Genomic DNA, 20,805 nt, shown 5'->3' on the forward strand with positions numbered 1-20,805 from the left:
ATTTTTCTTTTATTATTATCTTTTCCCCCCTCCTTTTTCCGTTTTTCTCCCATCCCACTGTTGGTCGTTATGCCAATTCCCAACCCCCTTCCTGGTCGTTGCGCACTCTACCCCCTACCGTCGGTCTGGGAGGGCGGAGACTATCACATGCTTCCCCCGACACATGTGTATAGCCACTAGCCAGCCCACCGCTTCTTTTCACATGGCAGCGCGGACTCTCACTGGGGGAGTGTAACGTGTGGGAGGATCACACTACCTCTCCCAGATCCTTCCCTTGCTGTGCAGGCGCCCCGACCGACCTGTAGGAGTCGCTGTTTACAACGACCAGGACCCACCCTCGCCGGCTTCCCACCCGCTAACACTGCCAATTGTGTTAGTGTGGACGGTCGGCCAAGCCGGAGGCACCACAGCTGGATTCGATCCCACTGTCTCTGTGGTGGTAGACAGACGCTTAGTCCGCTGCGCTACCCGGCCGCACCAATTAATACTACAACTCTGTAGATACATCTGATTAGCACTATTACTCTAGTACTACTAATTTATATATCTTATACCCAGTTTAATCACCTGTACGTTGTTGTATTATTACTGTCGCACTTTACTGTTTGCACTCTGGTTAGACGACCAACTTCTTTTCACTGTACTGTACTTGTGCTGCATCCATGACGACAACACATTTGAATCTAATGTAGTGTAACGTTCAGAGCAGAGGTATGCTCGTGTTTGCGGTCACCTCTCCAGGGGAGTCTAGTGTTTCCTGTTTCCTGTTTCCTGTTTCCTGTTTCCTGTCACCTCTCCAGGGGGAGTCTAGTGTTTCCTGTTTCCTGTTTCCTGTTTGCTGTCACCTCTCCAGGGGGAGTCTAGTGTTTCCTGTTTCCTGTTTCCTGTTTGCCTCACCTCTCCAGGGGGAGTCCAGCCAGTGGCGGATGTGAAGGATCTTCTCGTCCTTGGAGCTGGTGTACGCCTCCTCGCAGATCTTGTCATACTTGGCCACTTCTTCCTGTAAGTTGACATATTATTATTTGCATATTTGGGTATTAATGACACAGTGCAACACACTCGCCACACGTTGTTATAAGATAAGATAAGATCTCAAAGCAGACTACAAAGAGTGACACGTTCAGCCGAACGCACAATTGGAGGGGGGCTCCCCACCCTCCAGAACATTTACTACAAGCGTTGCAAGGGCAAGGCTAAGAGAATCATTAAAGACTCCAGTCACCCGAACAACTGCCTCTTTGAACTGCTGCGGTCAGGCAAGCGATACAGGAGTCTCAAGGCGAGCACAGAAAGACTCAGAAGAAGCTTCTATCCCCAGGCCATCAGGCTGCTAAACGAACAATGAATGAACACTACACAACAACAACCACCAAACGCACATAGCACACACATCCACACGCACACACTCACTTTAAACAAACACACTGTAGCACCCACTCCACACACTTATAGCACACACCCACTTTAAACAAACACACTGTAGCACCCACTCCCCACACTTTATATTTATGGATGAAGGATTGCACTACAACTCGTACACCTTACTGTAAATTGTACCTAAAATTGTACCTCATCCCATTCTGCTTTGCACTAGATAGTACTGTACATTAGTACACTGCATAGTATTGTGTATTGTATATTATATGGTAACTCAGAACATTGTACATATGTCTATACCGAACACTGTGACCTCATTTTCTTCTTCTAAATTCATGCTATATTATGTTATTATGTTATTTGATACTATCTTGTCTAGCACAGTCTCTGGAGCGTAACAGTAAGAAGCATTTTGTATGAAAGTATTCTGTACTTCTGTATGACAACTATTAAAGAACTTGAACTTGAACTTGAACTCCCTTTATTGATCCCCTGGCAGCATGGGGGTGGGGGGGGGGGGGTGTACACATATGGCCAGGGTAATAGTAGAAAGACAATATATATGAATATAGGAATCTGAGAAAAATAAACAGTGCAAACAAAGGTGCAGATGAGGGTCTGTATGCCCTATCGGTTATATTATAATTTACAATAAATATAGGCAATAGGCGGCTGGGTGGCGCAGCGGAGATTGCGCTCGTCACTAATGTAAGAGACTCCGGTCTCGAATCCGAGTGTCGGCGCTGCCTCCAGTTTGGGCCGGCCGTCATACTAACTCAATTGGCAGAGCCAGAGGGTGGAAGTCGATGGGCGGGGATTTGGACGTTGTGGACAGCGACTCCTACAGGTCGGTTGGGGGACGCCTGCACATCAGAGACAGGAAATAGCGGCGGTAGTGTGAGCCTCCCACGCGTTACACCTCGCCACTGAGAGTCCGCACTGGCAGGTGAAAAGATGCGTCAGGCTGCCTCCTCGTGTACCGGAGGGGACACGTGATGCAAGGCTTCTTTCCTCCCTACAACGCTGTCAGACACCTATGTTGTTTTACATCATCTAAATCATCTTTTAGTTTTCATTTTTGTACACAAGCTGGTGGTTAGAGGCCTTCAGATGGCCCACATCTCCAAGAGAAAGGCTAAACAGTTAGCAAGGTATCGCTCTATTTGGAGACAGCGTTGCAGCTGCAGGCGTCTGAACCAGCCTTTAGGAGCTGCAGCTGCAGGCGTCTGAACCAGCCTTTAGGAGCTGCAGCTGCAGGCGTCTGAACCAGCCTTTAGGAGCTGCAGCTGCAGGCGTCTGAACCAGCCTTTAGGAGCTGCAGCTGCAGGCGTCTGAACCAGCCTTTAGGAGCTGCAGCTGCAGGCGTCTGAACCAGCCTTTAGGAGCTGTAGCAGCTGCAGGCGTCTGAACCAGCCTTTAGGAGCTGCAGCTGCAGGCGTCTGAACCAGCCTTTAGGAGCTGTAGCTGCAGGCGTCTGAACCAGCCTTTAGGAGCTGTAGCAGCTGCAGGCGTCTGAACCAGCCTTTAGGAGCTGCAGCTGCAGGCGTCTGAACCAGCCTTTAGGAGCTGGAGCTGCAGGCGTCTGAACCAGCCTTTAGGAGCTGTAGCAGCTGCAGGCGTCTGAACCAGCCTTTAGGAGCTGCAGCTGCAGGCGTCTGAACCAGCCTTTAGGAGCTGTAGCAGCTGCAGGCGTCTGAACCAGCCTTTAGGAGCTGTAGCAGCTGCAGGCGTCTGAACCAGCCTTTAGGAGCTGCAGCTGCAGGCGTCTGAACCAGCCTTTAGGAGCTGCAGCTGCAGGCGTCTGAACCAGCCTTTAGGAGCTGCAGCTGCAGGCGTCTGAACCAGCCTTTAGGAGCTGCAGCTGCAGGCGTCTGAACCAGCCTTTAGGAGCTGCAGCTGCAGGCGTCTGAACCAGCCTTTAGGAGCTGTAGCAGCTGCAGGCGTCTGAACCAGCCTTTAGGAGCTGTAGCAGCTGCAGGCGTCTGAACCAGACTTTAGGAGCTGCAGCTGCAGGCGTCTGAACCAGCCTTTAGGAGCTGCAGCTGCAGGCGTCTGAACCAGCCTTTAGGAGCTGCAGCTGCAGGCGTCTGAACCAGCCTTTAGGAGCTGCAGCTGCAGGCGTCTGAACCAGCCTTTAGTAGCTGCAGCTGCAGGCGTCTGAACCAGCCTTTAGGAGCTGTAGCAGCTGCAGGCGTCTGAACCAGCCTTTAGGAGCTGCAGCTGCAGGCGTCTGAACCAGCCTTTAGGATCGAGCGCAGCTCGTGTTTTACAGATGGGTCTCCTCTGCCAGGGTGTAAAACACCGGGCCACACAACAACGGAAAACAATGTCCATCAAGCGGCACGGAGAGGCGGCGGAGGTACAGCGGCCAAACGGCTCCATAAAGTCGGCTTTAAAAAAGACGAATCCCGACATCAAAGACGGCGTTCCGGACGGAGGGGTTGAGGGATGTCGCCGTACGGGACCGGCGTTCACGCACTCACTGCCTCCACCACCTCCGTACAGCGATATATAGCCGTTTCTCCGAGCGTGGCGGCTCTGTGATGATGGAGCGGAGGCAGTAAATTGAGCCTCAACTATACTATACTGTAGGGCGGCTAGGTGGTGTAGTGGTCTAAGGCACTCGCCACCAGTGTGGAGACGCTAGGATTCGCGTGTTCGAATCCAGCTCTCCACATTGTTTTTCAGTTTGGCTGGTCGTCCGCAGTAATACACATTGGCCGTATTACGGGGAGGGAAAACTGAAGGGTGGGGATCGAACGTTGTGAACAAGCGACTCCTACAAGTCGGTTGGTGCGCCTGCGCAGTAGAATCAGGAAGTGTCGGGGGCAGCGTGAGCCTCCCACGCGTTACTCCTCGACACTGAGAGATCGAGCTGCGCAGGTGAAAAGATGCGACTGCTGTTACCTCAAGTACCGGAGGGGACTTGTGCTATGTATGACTTAGTCCACATTGCAGCCGGCTTGTGGGAGGCAAGAAACAGCGTTCGTGACAGGGGAGGGTTGAAATTGGATGATACGAAATTGGGATGGGAGAAAATATAGAAAAATGGGAGAAAAAGTGGATCAAAAAAAAAAAACTATACTATACTGCAGCGTTGGCTCAATAGAGACGCCGGGAGCAGAGCGGGGTAATATTCAGGAGTGATTTAAACACGCGCGGCGGCGGTGCAGAGGAGGGAGGGACGAGGTGCAATCAGAGGTGGAAAAGGTACAAACGTAATCCTACTCGAGTAGAAGTACCGTTATGTAAAACGGTATGTGAAAGATTACTTTTACAAAAGGATTTTTTTTTGTACAGTACTGTATATCTGTATGTCACGACGTATGTCATAAATGTTATGGATTGAAAATGGGGGACCCTGATGTAAACAAGACGAAAGTCTTTCTCTGGTCTGCCATCCCCTTAACTCATTCTGCGCCATGGGTCGGGGCGCCAGAGGGCGCTATCACGCCAGCGCTGTAAGTCAATGGGGCGCTTTGTTCACTTTGCGAGTGCTTAAAATATATCTTATATTATAGCTATGGGTCTAATACACCCGTTGATTGTCAGTGAGTTGCTTCCAGTCAACATGCACGAAACAGATTGTTTTTTCAACGGTACATTTCCGTTTTATACCGTTTTGAATATGAATATAGTTTGGGTGCTTCTGAGTAATTCCAGGAAAAGACGCCATAATAGCCCTTTAGTGGAATACACTAAACACGTTGTAATTTTTCGTCTGCTTATCGAATCTTCCTGAAATCAACGCTAGATTATCATTATTATCTTTCCTCATGCAAGAATGAAAAGGGCCCTGGACCGCGGGCCCCCCCCCCACCTCCTGCACCCAACGACACACAGCCACACACACACACAGCGACAGAGACAGCGTCGATCGCGGTAGAAAGAAATATCAGATCAACGCAAGATTTTATATATAGTGTTCTTACCTTGTCTCTGATGTAATGCAAAAGAAATATTCAAATTATCTGATCGCCATTCCAAATACTGCTCGCGGAGGTCCGTCCCACATTACCGAGCGTTACACATGAAGGGGCGGGCGGGGTTAGTGTACCATGCCATCGTTGTAAAGGCCTGCCTCGCCTGAGTATTTAAACCCCGCCCGCACGGCTCAGATCGGCCCCGAAAAGAAACTACACCATTTCTAATAGAGTGCAATACCGGCTGGAAGGCGTAGGCGGCGGTATTTGCCCTTTTGCGAGCTCAGACCCATTCCCAATGATAACGTCAGGCTGGATGGATGAAAATGAATGGATATCGCTAATAAAAGAAACAACGATTAAAACCCAAGTTTTCTCGTGATTGGCGCTGAACGGTTGGGCGAGTTAACCCGACTTTTCTCGCGGCTGGCGTTGAATGAGTTAACAATTGTGTGTGTATTGAGCCGTACTGTATTGTACCCATTCTGCAATCTGTTAATAAAGTTTTCAATCAATCAATCAATCAATCTGAAGAAGAAGGAACCTCGTACTCCTGCAGCCTGACCAGCCCCTCCAGGATCAGCTCACCTCGTACTCCTGCAGCGTGACCAGCCCCTCCAGGATCAGCTGACCTCGTACTCCTGCAGCGTGACCAGCCCCTCCCTCCAGGATCAGCTCACCTCGTACTCCTGCAGCGTGACCAGCCCCTCCAGGATCAGCTCACCTCGTACTCCTGCAGCGTGACCAGCCCCTCCAGGATCAGCTTGTCCGCGTACTTCTTCAGCACGTGCTCCTGGCGGCGGATCTGCTTGTACATCAGCGGCTGCGTGAACATCGGCTCGTCCATCTCATTGTGGCCAAAACGCCTGTAGCACACCTGCACGCAATAATACGCAATGTTAATAAAATGTTCAATCAATCAATCAATCAATCAAGCTCAGGTTAGCTTGCTAGCTAACATTACTAATGTTGCGTAATGTTGCTATCGTACGTTGCTCACATTAGCTAGGGTGACAATATTTTGATTTCCAAAAAAGAGGACATGCTGGCCCCAGCCTCGAGATACATAATATAATGATACTCAAAGTTGACTCAAATATGCCTTATTATTGTTATACTATATTTAAACTTCTAAATAATACCTCTTCTATAGAAAATCCAGCGTTAACAAATTATCTCTGTATCTTTTCAATGTAAATAATATAAAACAGTAACCTCACAAAGATACTAATCTAATTATTTTAAAAGTGCACTATGCAGTTTTGGATTTGCACATTTGCATAACTTTCCATTAGTGAACATGACATATGTATTACCTATGTTTATTACATAAATCAAACCAAAAAGGTCACGGCACTTTGCGAGCGTCTAGCGGCTCAGGGCTGCATTTCTCGCCGAACATATAATACAGCGTTCGAAAGATCTATTTGTTATCGTTCGAACGCCACCTCACTCGACCAATTCCGTGCCTCGGTTCTCGAGTTACATGACAATATGTCAGGCGAGCGTCTTTTTACGCACCGCGGGTCTTCGAAACCCGGACATTTTGATGAATTTATAAAACAACCCGGACAAGGCGCGAAAAGAGGACATGTCCGGCCAAAAGAGGACGTTTGGTCACCCTACATTAGCTTGCTAGCTAACGGGTCGACCGTAATGCACATTCAGTGTTATTGGTTTACGGTAAACGCCCAATCAATATCCATGACAACAAGTCCCTCCCTAGCTTCCTGTTTTTACAGGAAACACATAAACATGTGGAATCAAATAGCATATCCGCTAGCTAGTTTCGAGGGGGGACTTTAACTCGAGGGGCTAGCCGACGGCCGGGGGTCGGTCGCTCGCTCACCAGGTCGATGACGACGTCCTTGTGGAAGGTGCTCCTCCACTCCGCGGCGACGCGGCACACGTACATGACGGCCTCGGGGTCGTCGGCGTTGACGTGGAAGATGGGCGCGTTGACGACCCGCGCCACGTCCGTAGGGTAGGGGGAGGAGCGCGCCACGCGAGGGTCGCTGGTGAAGCCGATCTGAGAGACAAGAACAATAAGGTAAGGTATTCCTTTACTGATCCCCTTGGGGAAATTTGGGGCTTGATAGTAGCATGGGGGTAGGGGGGGGGGGCAGGGTAATAGTAGAAAGACATATAGGCAATAGAATTAGATCTGAATGTAAAAATATGAGAAAGTAAACAGTGTAAACAAAGGTGCAGATGAGGGTCTGACTCTGCATGTCCTATCGGTTATATTATTATACGTTACTTACAATAAATATAGGCGAATAAAGAATTAGAATCTGAATATATACTATGAGTAAGAGTAAAAGTAAACTGTTCTTTTTGCATTTTTGTAATAAGCACTTTGTGCTGGTTGGTGTTGCTTTATATTTGTGTAATTTTTATTATTATTATTATATATTTTTTCTCATTCGTATTTCAATGTCCAATCTTTTAATTTAAATGTGTTTTTTTGTCGTTTGTTGTTTGTGTAAAAAGGGAAAAACCAATAAAAATATCTTAACAAAATATATATATATAGTAAAAGTAAACAATATACACAAGGTGCAGATACACAAGGTGCCCTAAATGGTCATACTGTACGTTGTAGTCCGTGCTGGTATTGGTGGCTAAGAGTCAGATATCCCTGGTAGTTCTGCAGCTGTTAGCCCACGTCAATAATATCCCAACTTCGACAAACAACTCAATAATATCCCAACTATACGACAAACAACTCAATAATATCCCAACTACGACAAACAACTCAATAATATCCCAACTATACGACAAACAACTCAATAATATCCCAACTATACGACAAACAACTCAATAATATCCCAACTACGACAAACAACTCAATAATATCCCAACTATGACAAACAGCTCAATAATATCCCAACTTCGACAAACAACTCAATAATATCCCAACTTCGACAAACAACTCAATAATATCCCAACTACGACAAACAACTCAATAATATCCCAACTACGACAAACAACTCAATAATATCCCAACTTCGACAAACAACTCAATAATATCCCAACTTAGACAAACAACTCAATAATATCCCAACTTCGACAAACAACTCAATAATATCCCAACTACGACAAACAACTCAATAATATCCCAACTACGACAAACAACTCAATAATATCTCAACTACGACAAACAACTCAATAATATCTCAACTACGACAAACAACTCACACAAGTGATGTTCGCCCTGACGGCGGCCAGTGTTACGCTTAAACATGTTGCTACAACAGATGAACTAGAAATAAAGGCTTTTTTTTAGCTGCCTTAGTGTTCTTTCCTTAGTTCGATAACGTACACAGGTATTGATATACCGGTAAGTAAACATAATAATCAGTGCATTATGGTAGGAGTCCGATTAGATCACAAATAGATATCCCTTACCTACTCGTACTAGTTACGCTGCTGGCCAGTATGACTTACTTACTACCACAGTGTCTTTATACCTGTATCACTGTACATATTAATACTACAACTCTGTACATACATCTGATTAGCACTATTACTCAGTAGTACTCATTTATATATTTTATACCCAGTTTAATCACCTGTACGTTGTATATTACTGTTGCACTTTACTGTTACATTTGCACTCTGGTTGGATGCCACACTTCTTTTTGTTTTACTGTACATGTGCTGTATGATGACAATACATTTGAATCTGCATGATGACAATACATTTGAATCTGAAATGTATCTGTATGATGACAATACATTTGAATCTGAAATGTATCTGTATGATGACAATACATTTTAATCTGTACGATGACAATACATTTGAATCTAACCTAATCTGACGTTGTCGCCGCTCGTACCTGATTGTTGACCACGACATGGATCGTACCATGTGTGGTGTAGGAGGGGAGTTCACTCAGGTGGAAGGTCTCGTAGACGACCCCTTGTCCAGCAAAGGCTGCGTCCCCGTGCAACAAGATGGACATGACCTGGTGAACCACGTAATGGAGGCGAATGACACAGTCCAACAATGTGCAAAACGACGTTCAATGTGTAAAACTACAAAACTACATTCAATGTGCAAAACTACATTCAATGTGCAAAACTGCAAAACTACATTCAATGTGCAAAACTACATTCAATGTGCAAAACGACGTTCAATGTGTAAAACTACATTCAATGTGCAAAACGACGTGCAATGTGTAAAACTACATTCAATGTGCAAAACTACATTCAATGTGCAAAACGACGTTCAATAGATCCGCTATCAAATAGATCCGCTATCAACTCTATCTTTAATCTTTCAAAATGTTCAGTGCTATCGCTATTAGCTCTATCTTTAATCTTTCAAAATGTACAGTTGCTATTGCATGCACTCCTCTGTGTTTCACCACACACATGAGTGCATGCTTACCAACTGTCCGTCTGCAACACTACTATCACCAACATCTAAGAAGGGAGATCCCCCCCTTGAATGGCCCTTCTAAGGTTTCTCTCCTCCACACTGCCTGTGGAGCTTTTTTCCCTATTGTTAGGTTTTAGTGAGTTTTTCCTTACCTTCGCGTGGGGTATGTCTGGGAGTGCTTGCATTCATTCATTTATTTGCATTCATCTAAAAATGTTTGGACCTTATGGTGTTCTTGTTCTGTTCTTGACTTATTGTTATGTTTTCTTCTTGACTTGTTTAAAGAAGACCTGTACGGCCCATGGGGACATTAACGTGTGTTGTCGGGCCCTATAAATAAATTTGATTTGATTTGATTTGATTCAATGTGCAAAACTACATTCAATGTGCAAAACTACATTCAATGTGCAAAACTATATTCAATGTGTAAAACTACATTCAATGTGCAAAACTATATTCAATGTGTAAAACTACATTCAATGTGCAAAACTACATTCAATGTGCAAAACTATATTCAATGTGTAAAACTACATTCAATGTGCAAAACTATATTCAATGTGTAAAACTACATTCAATGTGCAAAACTACATTCAATGTGCAAAACTATATTCAATGTGTAAAACTACATTCAATGTGCAAAACTACATTCAATGTGTAAAACTACATTCAATGTGCAAAACTACATTCAATGTGTAAAAATACATTCAATGTGCAAAACTACATTCAATGTGTAAAACTACATTCAATGTGCAAAACTACATTCAATGTGTAAAAATACATTCAATGTGCAAAACGACGTTCAATGTGTAAAACTACATTCAATGTGCAAAACTATATTCAGTGTGTAAAACTTCGCACCTTGGGCATGGAATGGGCTACAGGACCATATCCACTTAGATACCCTGGTCTCTCTCTGTGAATTTAAATCTGTATTACATAACTTCCTACAAGAAGAATGTCGCTGCTTTCTGTAGTCGGGTCCCAACTGTCATACACTTTTACTATCATGTAGACTATTCTGCTTTGTGTTTTTGTGTTTACATGTGATGTATTGTATATTGTATACATGCACTTTTATTATGTTCTTGTGTGATATGTACCGCACATTTTATTGCCGTCTGATATATTGCAAATGTTATTGCTGTCATCTTGGCCAGGTCTCCCTTTGCAAAAGAGATCTTGTATCTCAATGGGACTTCCTGGTTAAATAAAGGTTAAATTTTCTTTTTTTAAAGATTTCAAATAAACACTGTTACCTTCTTGCCCGGGGTGTCTCCTATAGACCCATAGCTATAATATAAGATATATTTTAAGCACTCGCAAGTGAACAAAGCGCCCCATTGACTTACAGCGCTGGCGTAATAGCGCATTTTTCTTAATGCATTGCCGGAAGATCGGATCGGGAAAAAAATCGGTATCGGCAGATACTCAAAATCACATGATCGGGATCTCGGGTCGGGAGCAAAAGAATGCGATCGGGACGTCCCTAGTGAGAACTGGTACCTTCTTGCCCTGGGTGTCCTGCACCACGTACCCTCTAACCCTGACCCTGCACCACGTACCTTCTTGCCCTGGGTGTCTCCCCTGTAGAACTGCTCCGCCTTGGCCTTGCCCTGCACCACGGGGTCCACGGCCTCCAGGTGGGAGGGGTTGGCCATGAGGGACAGCGTGATGTTCTTGTCCGTCTCTCGGTTGATCCTCTCGTGGTACATCCCCAGGTGGTACTTCACGTCCCCGGAACCCTGACAACAACAACACAGATTACAGACAGTTTGAATCAATCAATCAATCAAATTTATATACGTCACAGTGACCAATTGCAGCCACTCTTATTGTCTGGGACCAAATACGGCCACGCCCCATTCCCAGTAAAAAGTGGGAATCTCTAGAATGGGTTTGGGGCGACGCTGTATACGGAAGTGACGATAGACAACACTTTCTGTTGTCAGTAGATGGCAGCATTGGTTTAAAATTAAAAAGGTGAAAATGTTGAAAACTACAACAATACACTTCCCAACATCCTTAGCACAGGTCACAGGTCACTGGGATGTGTCTATTTTTCGACGTGATCTGAACAGCGGTAAACTATTACTATTACTACGGCGTCAGTATAGCGACCGCAAATGGTAAACTAATTATCTTAACAAAAGTGCGCTGGTAGCGTTACATATGTTGTCTAAAGGGGGACATATGGTACAATTTAAGATTTTAATGATAATCGGCATATAAAGGACAACATAAAGCATCGTTAATTTGTAAGAAACCTCAATGAAAACGGTAATATTCGCTATTGTTATGAAAATGTGATAGAATCCTATAAAAATTTGGACGCATTTGGTCTACATTCCGTTAGCACATTTAGACATGACACTTGTCAACCAAAGTGCTTCACATAGCTAAGAACAAAGAAAAGTATAGAATAAACAGAAAAACAAAACAACACGTCAGCGAGCAAGGCGAGAGTCAAAGTGAGTCAGGGAAGGCCAGGTGGTATAGGTGGGTTTAGAGTTTAGATTTAAAAGACTCGATGGAGGGGGCAGATTTGATGGACATGGGGGGATGCTGTTCCAGAGGTCAGGGGCTGCGACCGCAAAAGCACGTCCCCCCCCTAGACTTGAGATTGGACCTACGGGTGGTTAAGAGACCCTTGTCAGCCGATCTGAGGGCCCTGTCGTTGGTATTATAGGGGGTGAGGAGGTCTGCTAGGTAAGCAGGGGCCTTACCATTAAGGGCTTTGTAGACCAATAGGAGGACCTTAAAGTCTATTCTATAGCGCACCGGGAGCTAGTTTGGTACTAGAACCATGGATTAGCTCTTTCTGGAGTCTGATTGCGGGCTGTTTGGGAGGTCGGGTGTGTGGATGACAGCGGAGAATAACCATGTGTTCAAAAGTTCCATTCCTGAATCCAGATGAAAGAAATAATCCAGAGTGCTTTATGTGGCAGCAGGGTATCTGCAGGTTTCAACAAGTTAAAAATACCTTTTTAATAGGGCTGTACTGAATAGTTAGAAGCTTTGAAGCTTATTTATAATGTTGACATTCGAATTCTAAATCAACATTAGATTTTTGTATTTTTGATTAAAAATAAATATAATTTAAAATTAAATTATATATATATATTTTTTTGCATTTATTGCTTTTCATGGTCAGACATGACTGACAGATGATGAGAGGTTGAACGGGAGAAGAGGCGGGGAAGACATGCAACAAATGTCACCGGGAACGGGGGGCGAACCCGAGACGGCTGCGTAGGTGTGCGAGGCACTATGCAGTGCGCCACGAGGGCGCCCCTTTAAAATATTTTTTTTATATATTTGTATGTGTCTATTCATTCTATTTAAACCAATGGGGGTTTTCTTCACAGTTGCAGATAAAGATTAGACTACACTAATATTATAGTATTATACTATTATAGTATATGACTCATCATAAAAATGTAAATAAAACATTTATCATAAATGATGTAGCCTATCTGCATCGGCGCTCCATCAAGACGTCACCATCACTTTCGTACCAACCGTGCCCTTATTGGATTATTTATGTTGACGAAACTGACGAGTTATATTCATTAACACATTCCCTGCCACGGTTTTATCCATCAATATAGCCAGTCTGCCACTGTAAGTCTATGGAGATGTTCACCTTCTTTGCAGGGCTATAACTTTTTAAATTGTATTGCTAAATTGACATTACTATGGCCCATTCAACATCGATTATCTATCGTTCAGGATGTAGGAACGTTATACTTTTTCATTCATAGATTCATACAAAAATACCTTCTAGAATATAAGTATGTTTTTATCGTTTTCTGCAGTAATTCATAGAACGTGAGTTATAGGCATAAACGCATATATACATTATCAATTGCCGTTTATTCCCGATACACGCTATATTAAAAAATTCAACTGTATATGATCCTATACGTTATGCATCATCATGCACGGATGAAAGGGGGGGGGGGGGTCGTTTATAATTCCGTGATCGTCAGTAAATGCTTTATGTAGTATGGGTGATATATTGATCAGATCGGTTTGCAGTGAAATGAATAAACAATTGGGATGAAAATAACGTTAGTGTCCTCTTACCGTGCGTCAATGAGACTGGCGGTGAAAGATCCCAGGTATAGGACGTCGATCGCCTAGGTCCATTTCCGGTTTGTATGTCGCAATAAACGCCGAAATCATATCGATTATTACGTTTATAAAGCGATCCATTATGTACATAGTGTCTGTCGGGAGCCTTGCGACAATATCTGACGGCCAGTTGAATTTAATCGACGCACAGCAGCCATATCCTGTTTACCAGTGTAACTCGCCCACCCATCCACCAGGCGGCGGTATTGAGCCGTCGTTGTATTGAGCCGTAGGGACCAGCTGCAGCTCCGGAGGTGTATATATGAATTCTGAATGCCATGGCGAAAAGATTAAATATTGATCTCAATATCGCTGTACAGCGTGGTCTGGCGGTCAAAGCATGGCGGGCAATAACGTTTTAAAGCGTTTCCGGCGGTGGATGTGTTAAAGAAAGTTGATTTAATAAAAATAAAAGACTAAATTAATCAGATTAATCACTTTATTCAAATTGAGGATTTAGTTTGAGGATACATTTTTTTTTAAATATAAATATTTAATTTAATTTAAATATGAATTTTTTTGTGTGGATTATGTCATAAAATATGACGACAGACATTCGAAGCTTCGTTCGAATACTTCATACTTCAAATAGAAGCTTCGAATGTTAAAAAATTGCATTCGGTACAGCCCTACTTTTTAATACCACTTAGAGCCAAATGTAAAACCAATTTCACGACCATGCTAGCAGAGATAAAACACACAGCGACACTGAACTGGCGGCTGCACTGGCTGCACTGGCTGCACTGGCTGCACGCGGCAATTTAAATTATCACGCTTTCCACACAAGCTCTCGCCAGACGCACCGAGCTCCGGGTAGCACCGGAAAAAGCTACGACTTGAACACAAAAACATGTAATACCTGTGCAAATGAAATGTAAGACTTTTTAAGTACCTTTTAAGGCTTTAAATTGAGCATTATGAAGACTTGTTAACACCCCTAGTGGACAGGTTAAGGTATTTCCAGACTCGTACCTCATCGGTTGCCTCTAACTTGGGGTCAAACTGGCAGAAGATCTGATCCAGCTCCTTGCGGATGACGTTGGCCAAGACATTCAGTCGCCCCCTGGTGGAGAGAGTTCACAATCAGTGCTGCACCACCACCACAGAGGTCAGAGGTCAAAAGGGCATCCATACCGTCACACAGTGGTGGAAGAAGTACACAATTCCTTTAAGTAAAAGTAGAAATACCCGGATAAAATAGTACTCTGGTAAAAGTCCTCCATTCAAAATCCTCCATTCAAAATACTTCTTAAGTAAAAGTAGAGACAGGCTTAAGTAAATTTGAGACAGGCTTCAAATTTGAAAGTACATAATCTTCTTGCCATGTTTTCTATGCAAAATGATTTTCTTCAAAGTAACTAGTAGCTGATTCTAGTTCAGATAAATGTAGTGGAATAAAAAGTACAATATGTCGTTTGAAATGTAGTGGAATAAAAAGTACAATATGTCGTTTGAAATGTAGTGGACTAAAAAGTACCAAGTTCCCTAAAATGTAAAGTACAAGTACCTCAAAATTATACTTAACCCTTTCACTACCACACCACTAAAGGGTTAACCCTTTCACTGTGACAATACAAAAGGTTAACTCTTTCACTGCCACACGACAAAGGGTTAACACTTTCACTACCACACTACAGAAGGTTAATGCTTTCACTGCCACACTACTAAAGGGTTAACCCTTTCACTACCACACTACAGAAGGTTAACGCTTTCACTGCCACACTACTAAAGGGTTAACCCTTTCACTACCACACTACAGAAGGTTAATGCTTTCACTACCACACTACTAAAGGGTTAACCCTTTCACTACCACACTACAGAAGGTTAACCCTTTCACTACCACACTACTAAAGGGTTAACCCTTTCATGGCGACATTACAGAAGGTTAACCCTTTCACTGCCACACGACAAAGGGTTAACACTTTCACAACCACACTACAGAATGTTAACCTGTTCACTACCACACTACAGATGGTTAACCGTCTGTAGAGTGGTAGTGAAAGGTTAACCTCCTATAGTGTGGTAGTGAAAGGGTTAACCTTCTGTAGTGTGGTAGTGAAAGAGTTAACCTTCTGTAGTGTGGTCGTGAAAGGGTTAAGTACAGTACTTGATTAAAATAATAATAATAATAATAATAATAATAATAATAACACTTTCCACCACTGCTGTCACGACCGAACTGGTCGGCTGACGTGACGGACAGGGAAAAGGGGCCAATGGGGCGATCAGTACCGGTGAGGCATGCCCATGACGATGCTGTCGATGCCCGCAGCGCTGGACTTGTCGATGATGGTCTTCAGCGCCGGGATGAGTACCTCGCATCCCTCCAGGCCGAAGCGCTTCTCGGAGGACCACTTGCGTGCCAGGAAGTCCTCGAACCTGCGCGGGGAAATAATAATAAGTAAACCCAAGTTTTTGACGGATATCCTCATCGTTCACACGGCTGAGTTCCCCCGGCGTTGTTGTAGGCTCTCGTCAGGATCTAAGGCGTTCTGCGTTCACCCTGCGAGCCTCAGCGGTCAAGTCTCATTTATTGCTCGGATCTTTTTTTTGTTTGGCTGTGTTCAGATTATTCTATTAAATATCAGATTCCAGTGTGAACTGGTCACATGCTCCCGTACTGACCTGCATGCCGCGCACATGAACAATAAAGATGATGTCAGAGGAGAACGGTTGACAGTCGTGTCCGAATATAGAAACCTTGGGATAAAAATGGGAGTCCAATCTTACGTTTAAAAAACAAATCAAATCGGTGGTAAACGACGCAAAGTTTCACTTGTCAAACTTCCGTCACATCAGAAACTCTCTTGTCATCAAAAGCAGCAGCACTGTATTTTAATGCCATTATTATGTCACATTTGTCATACTGTCTGACTAGCTGGACACAAGCCTCCTGTACAACACTACCATCTGTACAGGTAGTTTACCATCAGGCTGTGAAAGTTCTGGACAGGAAAACAAACAGCCACCACCATTGTTATAGCATAGCAAACCAGAACCTACTGAGCTGGGACAATCTTTTTTTATGTTCTGGCAACATATTTTGCCTAAATATGCCTCGTTTTATGCTTTGTGTGTGCTTTTATTTTGATATTCCTGCTTAACTCCACGTTGAAATGACGCGATACATTAAGTGGGGGGTCGCCAAAAAGAATCCCAAATAAAATGGGGTCGCGGTATAAAAAAGTTTGAGAAGACCCTGATCTACTATAGTTACCAAACACGTTTTAGAATAACTGGCTCCCTCCGCTCAACACAAGCTGAAACTACTGTTTGGGTGGGGGGGGGGGGGGGACACACACCACTGTGAAGGAAGCGGCATGCAGCACAATAATAGTTTTATCTCGATTATCTTGTTTTCATGATCGTGGGAAGAACATCCTGATCGAAATCGAAACTCGATGAATCGCCGGCTCTACCGACCGACAGTATAGAGCTGAGTTTTACTCATTGTGTTATGGTGTCTGTCTCTCTCTCTCACACACACACACACACACACACACACACACACACACACACACACACACACACACACACACACACACACACACACACACACACACACACACACACACACACACACACACACACACACACACACACACACACACACACACACACACACACACACACACACACACACACACACACACACACACACACACACACACACACACACACACACACACACACGCACGCACACCCACACCCACACCCACACGCACGCACACACACACACACACACACGCACACGCACACGCACACGCACACGCACACACACACACGCACACTACTATTCATGACAACAAGATTGAATGCATGCATTATTGAATAGCATTGAAATATTCACACTACCTTTTTAGTCAAGCGTTCAGGGACCATGTTTCTGTATTACCGCGCGTGAGCAGCGACCACGACGTCTTGGGAAACATCCCATAATTGGATTTTTTTCTTTCTAGTGACGGGCAGCCTGGACAGAGCAGGTCCCGGCGAGTGGAGGTGAGACGAGAGGAAGAACGAGGTAACGGCAGGACACTGAGGAAGAGGAGTGCTCTCAGCTAGGAGACACTGAGGAAGAGGAGTGCTCTCAGCTAGGAGACACTGAGGAAGAGGAGTGCTCTCAGCTAGGAGACACTGAGGAAGAGGAGTGCTCTCAGCTAGGAGACACTGAGGAAGAGGAGTGCTCTCAGCTAGGAGACACTGAGGAAGAGGAGTGCTCTCCTCTGGCCAGCTAGGAGACACTGAGGAAGAGGAGTGCTCTCAGCTAGGAGACACTGAGGAAGAGGAGTGCTCTCCTCTGTCCAGCTAGGAGACACTGAGGAAGAGGAGTGCTCTCTTCTGGCCAGCTAGGAGACACTGAGGAAGAGGAGTGCTCTCTGTCCAGCTAGGAGTCACTGAGGAAGAGGAGTGCTCTCTGTCAGCTAGGAGACACTGAGGAAGAGGAGTGCTCTCATCTGTCCAGCTAGGAGACACTGAGGAAGAGGAGTGCTCTCCTCTGTCCAGCTAGGAGACACTGAGGAAGAGGAGTGCTACTCATCGTGTCCAGCTAGGAGACACTGAGGAAGAGGAGTGCTCTCCTCTGTCCAGCTAGGAGACACTGAGGAAGAGGAGGGCTCTCAGCTAGGAGACACTGAGGAAGAGGAAGTGCTCTCTGTCAGCTAGGAGACACTGAGGAAGAGGAGTGCTCTCCTCTGTCCAGCTAGGAGACACTGAGGAAGAGGAGTGCTCTCCTCTGTCCCAGCTAGGAGACACTGAGGAAGAGGAGTGCTCTCTGCTAGGAGACACTGAGGAAGAGGAGTGCTCTCCTCTGGCCAGCTAGGAGACACTGAGGAAGAGGAGTGCTCTCAGCTAGGAGACACTGAGGAAGAGGAGTGCTCTCTGTCAGCTAGGAGACACTGAGGAAGAGGAGTGCTCTCTGTCCAGCTAGGAGACACTGAGGAAGAGGAGTGCTCTCCTCTGGCCAGCTAGGAGACACTGAGGAAGAGGAGTGCTCTCATCAGCTAGGAGACACTGAGGAAGAGGAGTGCTCTCTGTCAGCTAGGAGACACTGAGGAAGAGGAGTGCTCTCAGCTAGGAGACACTGAGGAAGAGGAGTGCTCTCTGCCAGCTAGGAGACACTGAGGAAGAGGAGTGCTCTCATCCAGCTAGGAGACACTGAGGAAGAGGAAGTGCTCTCTGTCAGCTAGGAGGACACTGAGGAAGAGGAGTGCTCTCAGCTAGGAGACACTGAGGAAGAGGAGTGCTCTCAGCTAGGAGACACTGAGGAAGAGGAGTGCTCTCTGCCAGCTAGGAGACACTGAGGAAGAGACGGAGACTTAATGATCTTAAGTAGAGAGAGGGTTGGGGGCTGTAACTCTTGGCCTCTCAGCTAGGTGAGAACTAAGCTATTGTTTTCGAGGCGACCAATAGGATTCCTCCACAACTGCCCCCCCCCCCCCCCAAACCTACGCCTCTGGTCCTGTGTGTGACTAGGGATGATGGGTACCGAATCCGGTACTTCTACTGGTATCGACCGATTCACGTGAGATCCACCGGTGTCACATTTCGGTACTGTAAAAAAAATTTAAGAAACGAAAAACGAAACCTATGAAGTGTGCCGCACGTTCACGTCAACGTTCACGCGCACAACACACTCTTACCTAAGATTTGACTTGATTCAACAACAACAATGCAGTCGGGGCGATGGCGAGCGAAAACGGTCGCAGGTGTGGTTACGCTTTACAAAGCTAGATGCAGATAACGCTCGCTGCAATATTATATTATATTATATATATATAGGATAGAATAGAATAGAATAGAAATACTTTAATCATCCCGAGGGAAATTTGGCACTACAAATCGCTCACAGTAAACATTTTTAGGTAGACAAAACAAATCACGAATAAGAACAACAGAAAATTGCCTAAGAATAAAATAAGCCTAAGAATGACATAATAATAATAAACTACGGTCCGGGATTCACACAATATTAATAGTAATAATATTATTATTATATAATAATAATAATATTAATAATAATAATATTAACAAATTGTTCTAAATAAATAATAATGATAATAAATCATGTGAAGTTTGGACACATTTTTTTACAACCGAGGTAGGTAGATAAAATGTTTAGACCGTTGGCTACTGGTATCGATCCAAATGTGAACGGTACCCGATAGGGGGGTTGTAACGATTGCGACCTCATACAACGATTAAATTCGATTACAATTCTTCAGGCAACGATTCAATGCATCATGAAATCTCTTCATTTGACACACGATTCGATTCGATACATTTTCTATCAGTTAATTCCCCCCAAATTTTTTGAATACACAAATGTGGCTGGGGAAACTGATTCACTCAAGGTAAATAAAAACAATACACTAAAAAAAAATTATAAAATAATATTATTTTTTCTTTTTATTTTTTTTCGATTCTAATCGATTCTAACATTTTCAAATCGATGCAGTTGAATGGTCACATTAGGATCAATGTATCGTTACCCCCCCCGGGCGCCCGACCCTGTGTGTGCCCCGTGTGCTGCTGACCGTGTGGAGCGGACCAGCCGCGCCAGCAGGGTCCTCTTCTCAGAGCCGGTGAACCTCATGGCTCCGGGGGTCTCGAACTTCTGCCGGATCCCACTGGCACTGATCCACGTTGTTGATGAACATGAACTCCACCCCGATGTGGCCGCAGTAGGAGGTCTGCAGGAGGGGGGGGGGGGGGGGGGGGGGGAGGGAGGGAGGGAGGAGGAGGGAGGGAGGGGGGGGCGAGGGAGGGAGGGGAGGGAGGGAGGGAGGGAGGGAGGGAGGGGAGGAGGGAGGGAGGGGGGGTGTGGAGGGAGGGAGGAGGGAGCGGAGGGAGGGAGGGAGGGGAGGGAGGGAGGGAGGGAGGAGGGAGGAGTAGGGAGGAGGGAGGGAGGGAGGGAGGGAGGGAGGGGGGGGGGGTGGCGGGAGGGAGGAGGGAGGGAGGGGGGAGGGAGGGACGGAGGGAGGGAGG

The 20,805-nt window shown here is 45.2% G+C and overlaps 1 protein-coding gene across 1 annotated transcript in view; it reads right to left on the bottom strand.

Annotated features, from left to right (window-relative positions):
- LOC311234376 (2-oxoglutarate dehydrogenase-like, mitochondrial) overlaps nucleotides 1-20,504 on the bottom strand; it is a gene marked incomplete at its 3' end in the record, with an annotated part of 81,746 nt that extends 61,242 nt beyond the window's left edge. Inside the window, 9 exon segments of the mRNA XM_084321539.1 lie at nucleotides 898-1,000; nucleotides 6,025-6,177; nucleotides 7,150-7,329; nucleotides 9,143-9,271; nucleotides 11,250-11,429; nucleotides 14,794-14,884; nucleotides 16,054-16,200; nucleotides 20,355-20,443; nucleotides 20,445-20,504. Of these exon segments, the coding sequence (XP_084177665.1) occupies nucleotides 898-1,000; nucleotides 6,025-6,177; nucleotides 7,150-7,329; nucleotides 9,143-9,271; nucleotides 11,250-11,429; nucleotides 14,794-14,884; nucleotides 16,054-16,200; nucleotides 20,355-20,443; nucleotides 20,445-20,477 (1,105 nt within the window). The 5' untranslated portion in view covers nucleotides 20,478-20,504.
- Between the last annotated feature and the right edge of the window lie 301 nt (nucleotides 20,505-20,805).

The sequence above is a fragment of the Notolepis coatsorum genome, assembly GCF_963971535.1.
Source record: "Notolepis coatsorum genome assembly, chromosome: 9".
Classification (NCBI taxonomy): Eukaryota; Metazoa; Chordata; class Actinopteri; order Aulopiformes; family Paralepididae; genus Notolepis; species Notolepis coatsorum.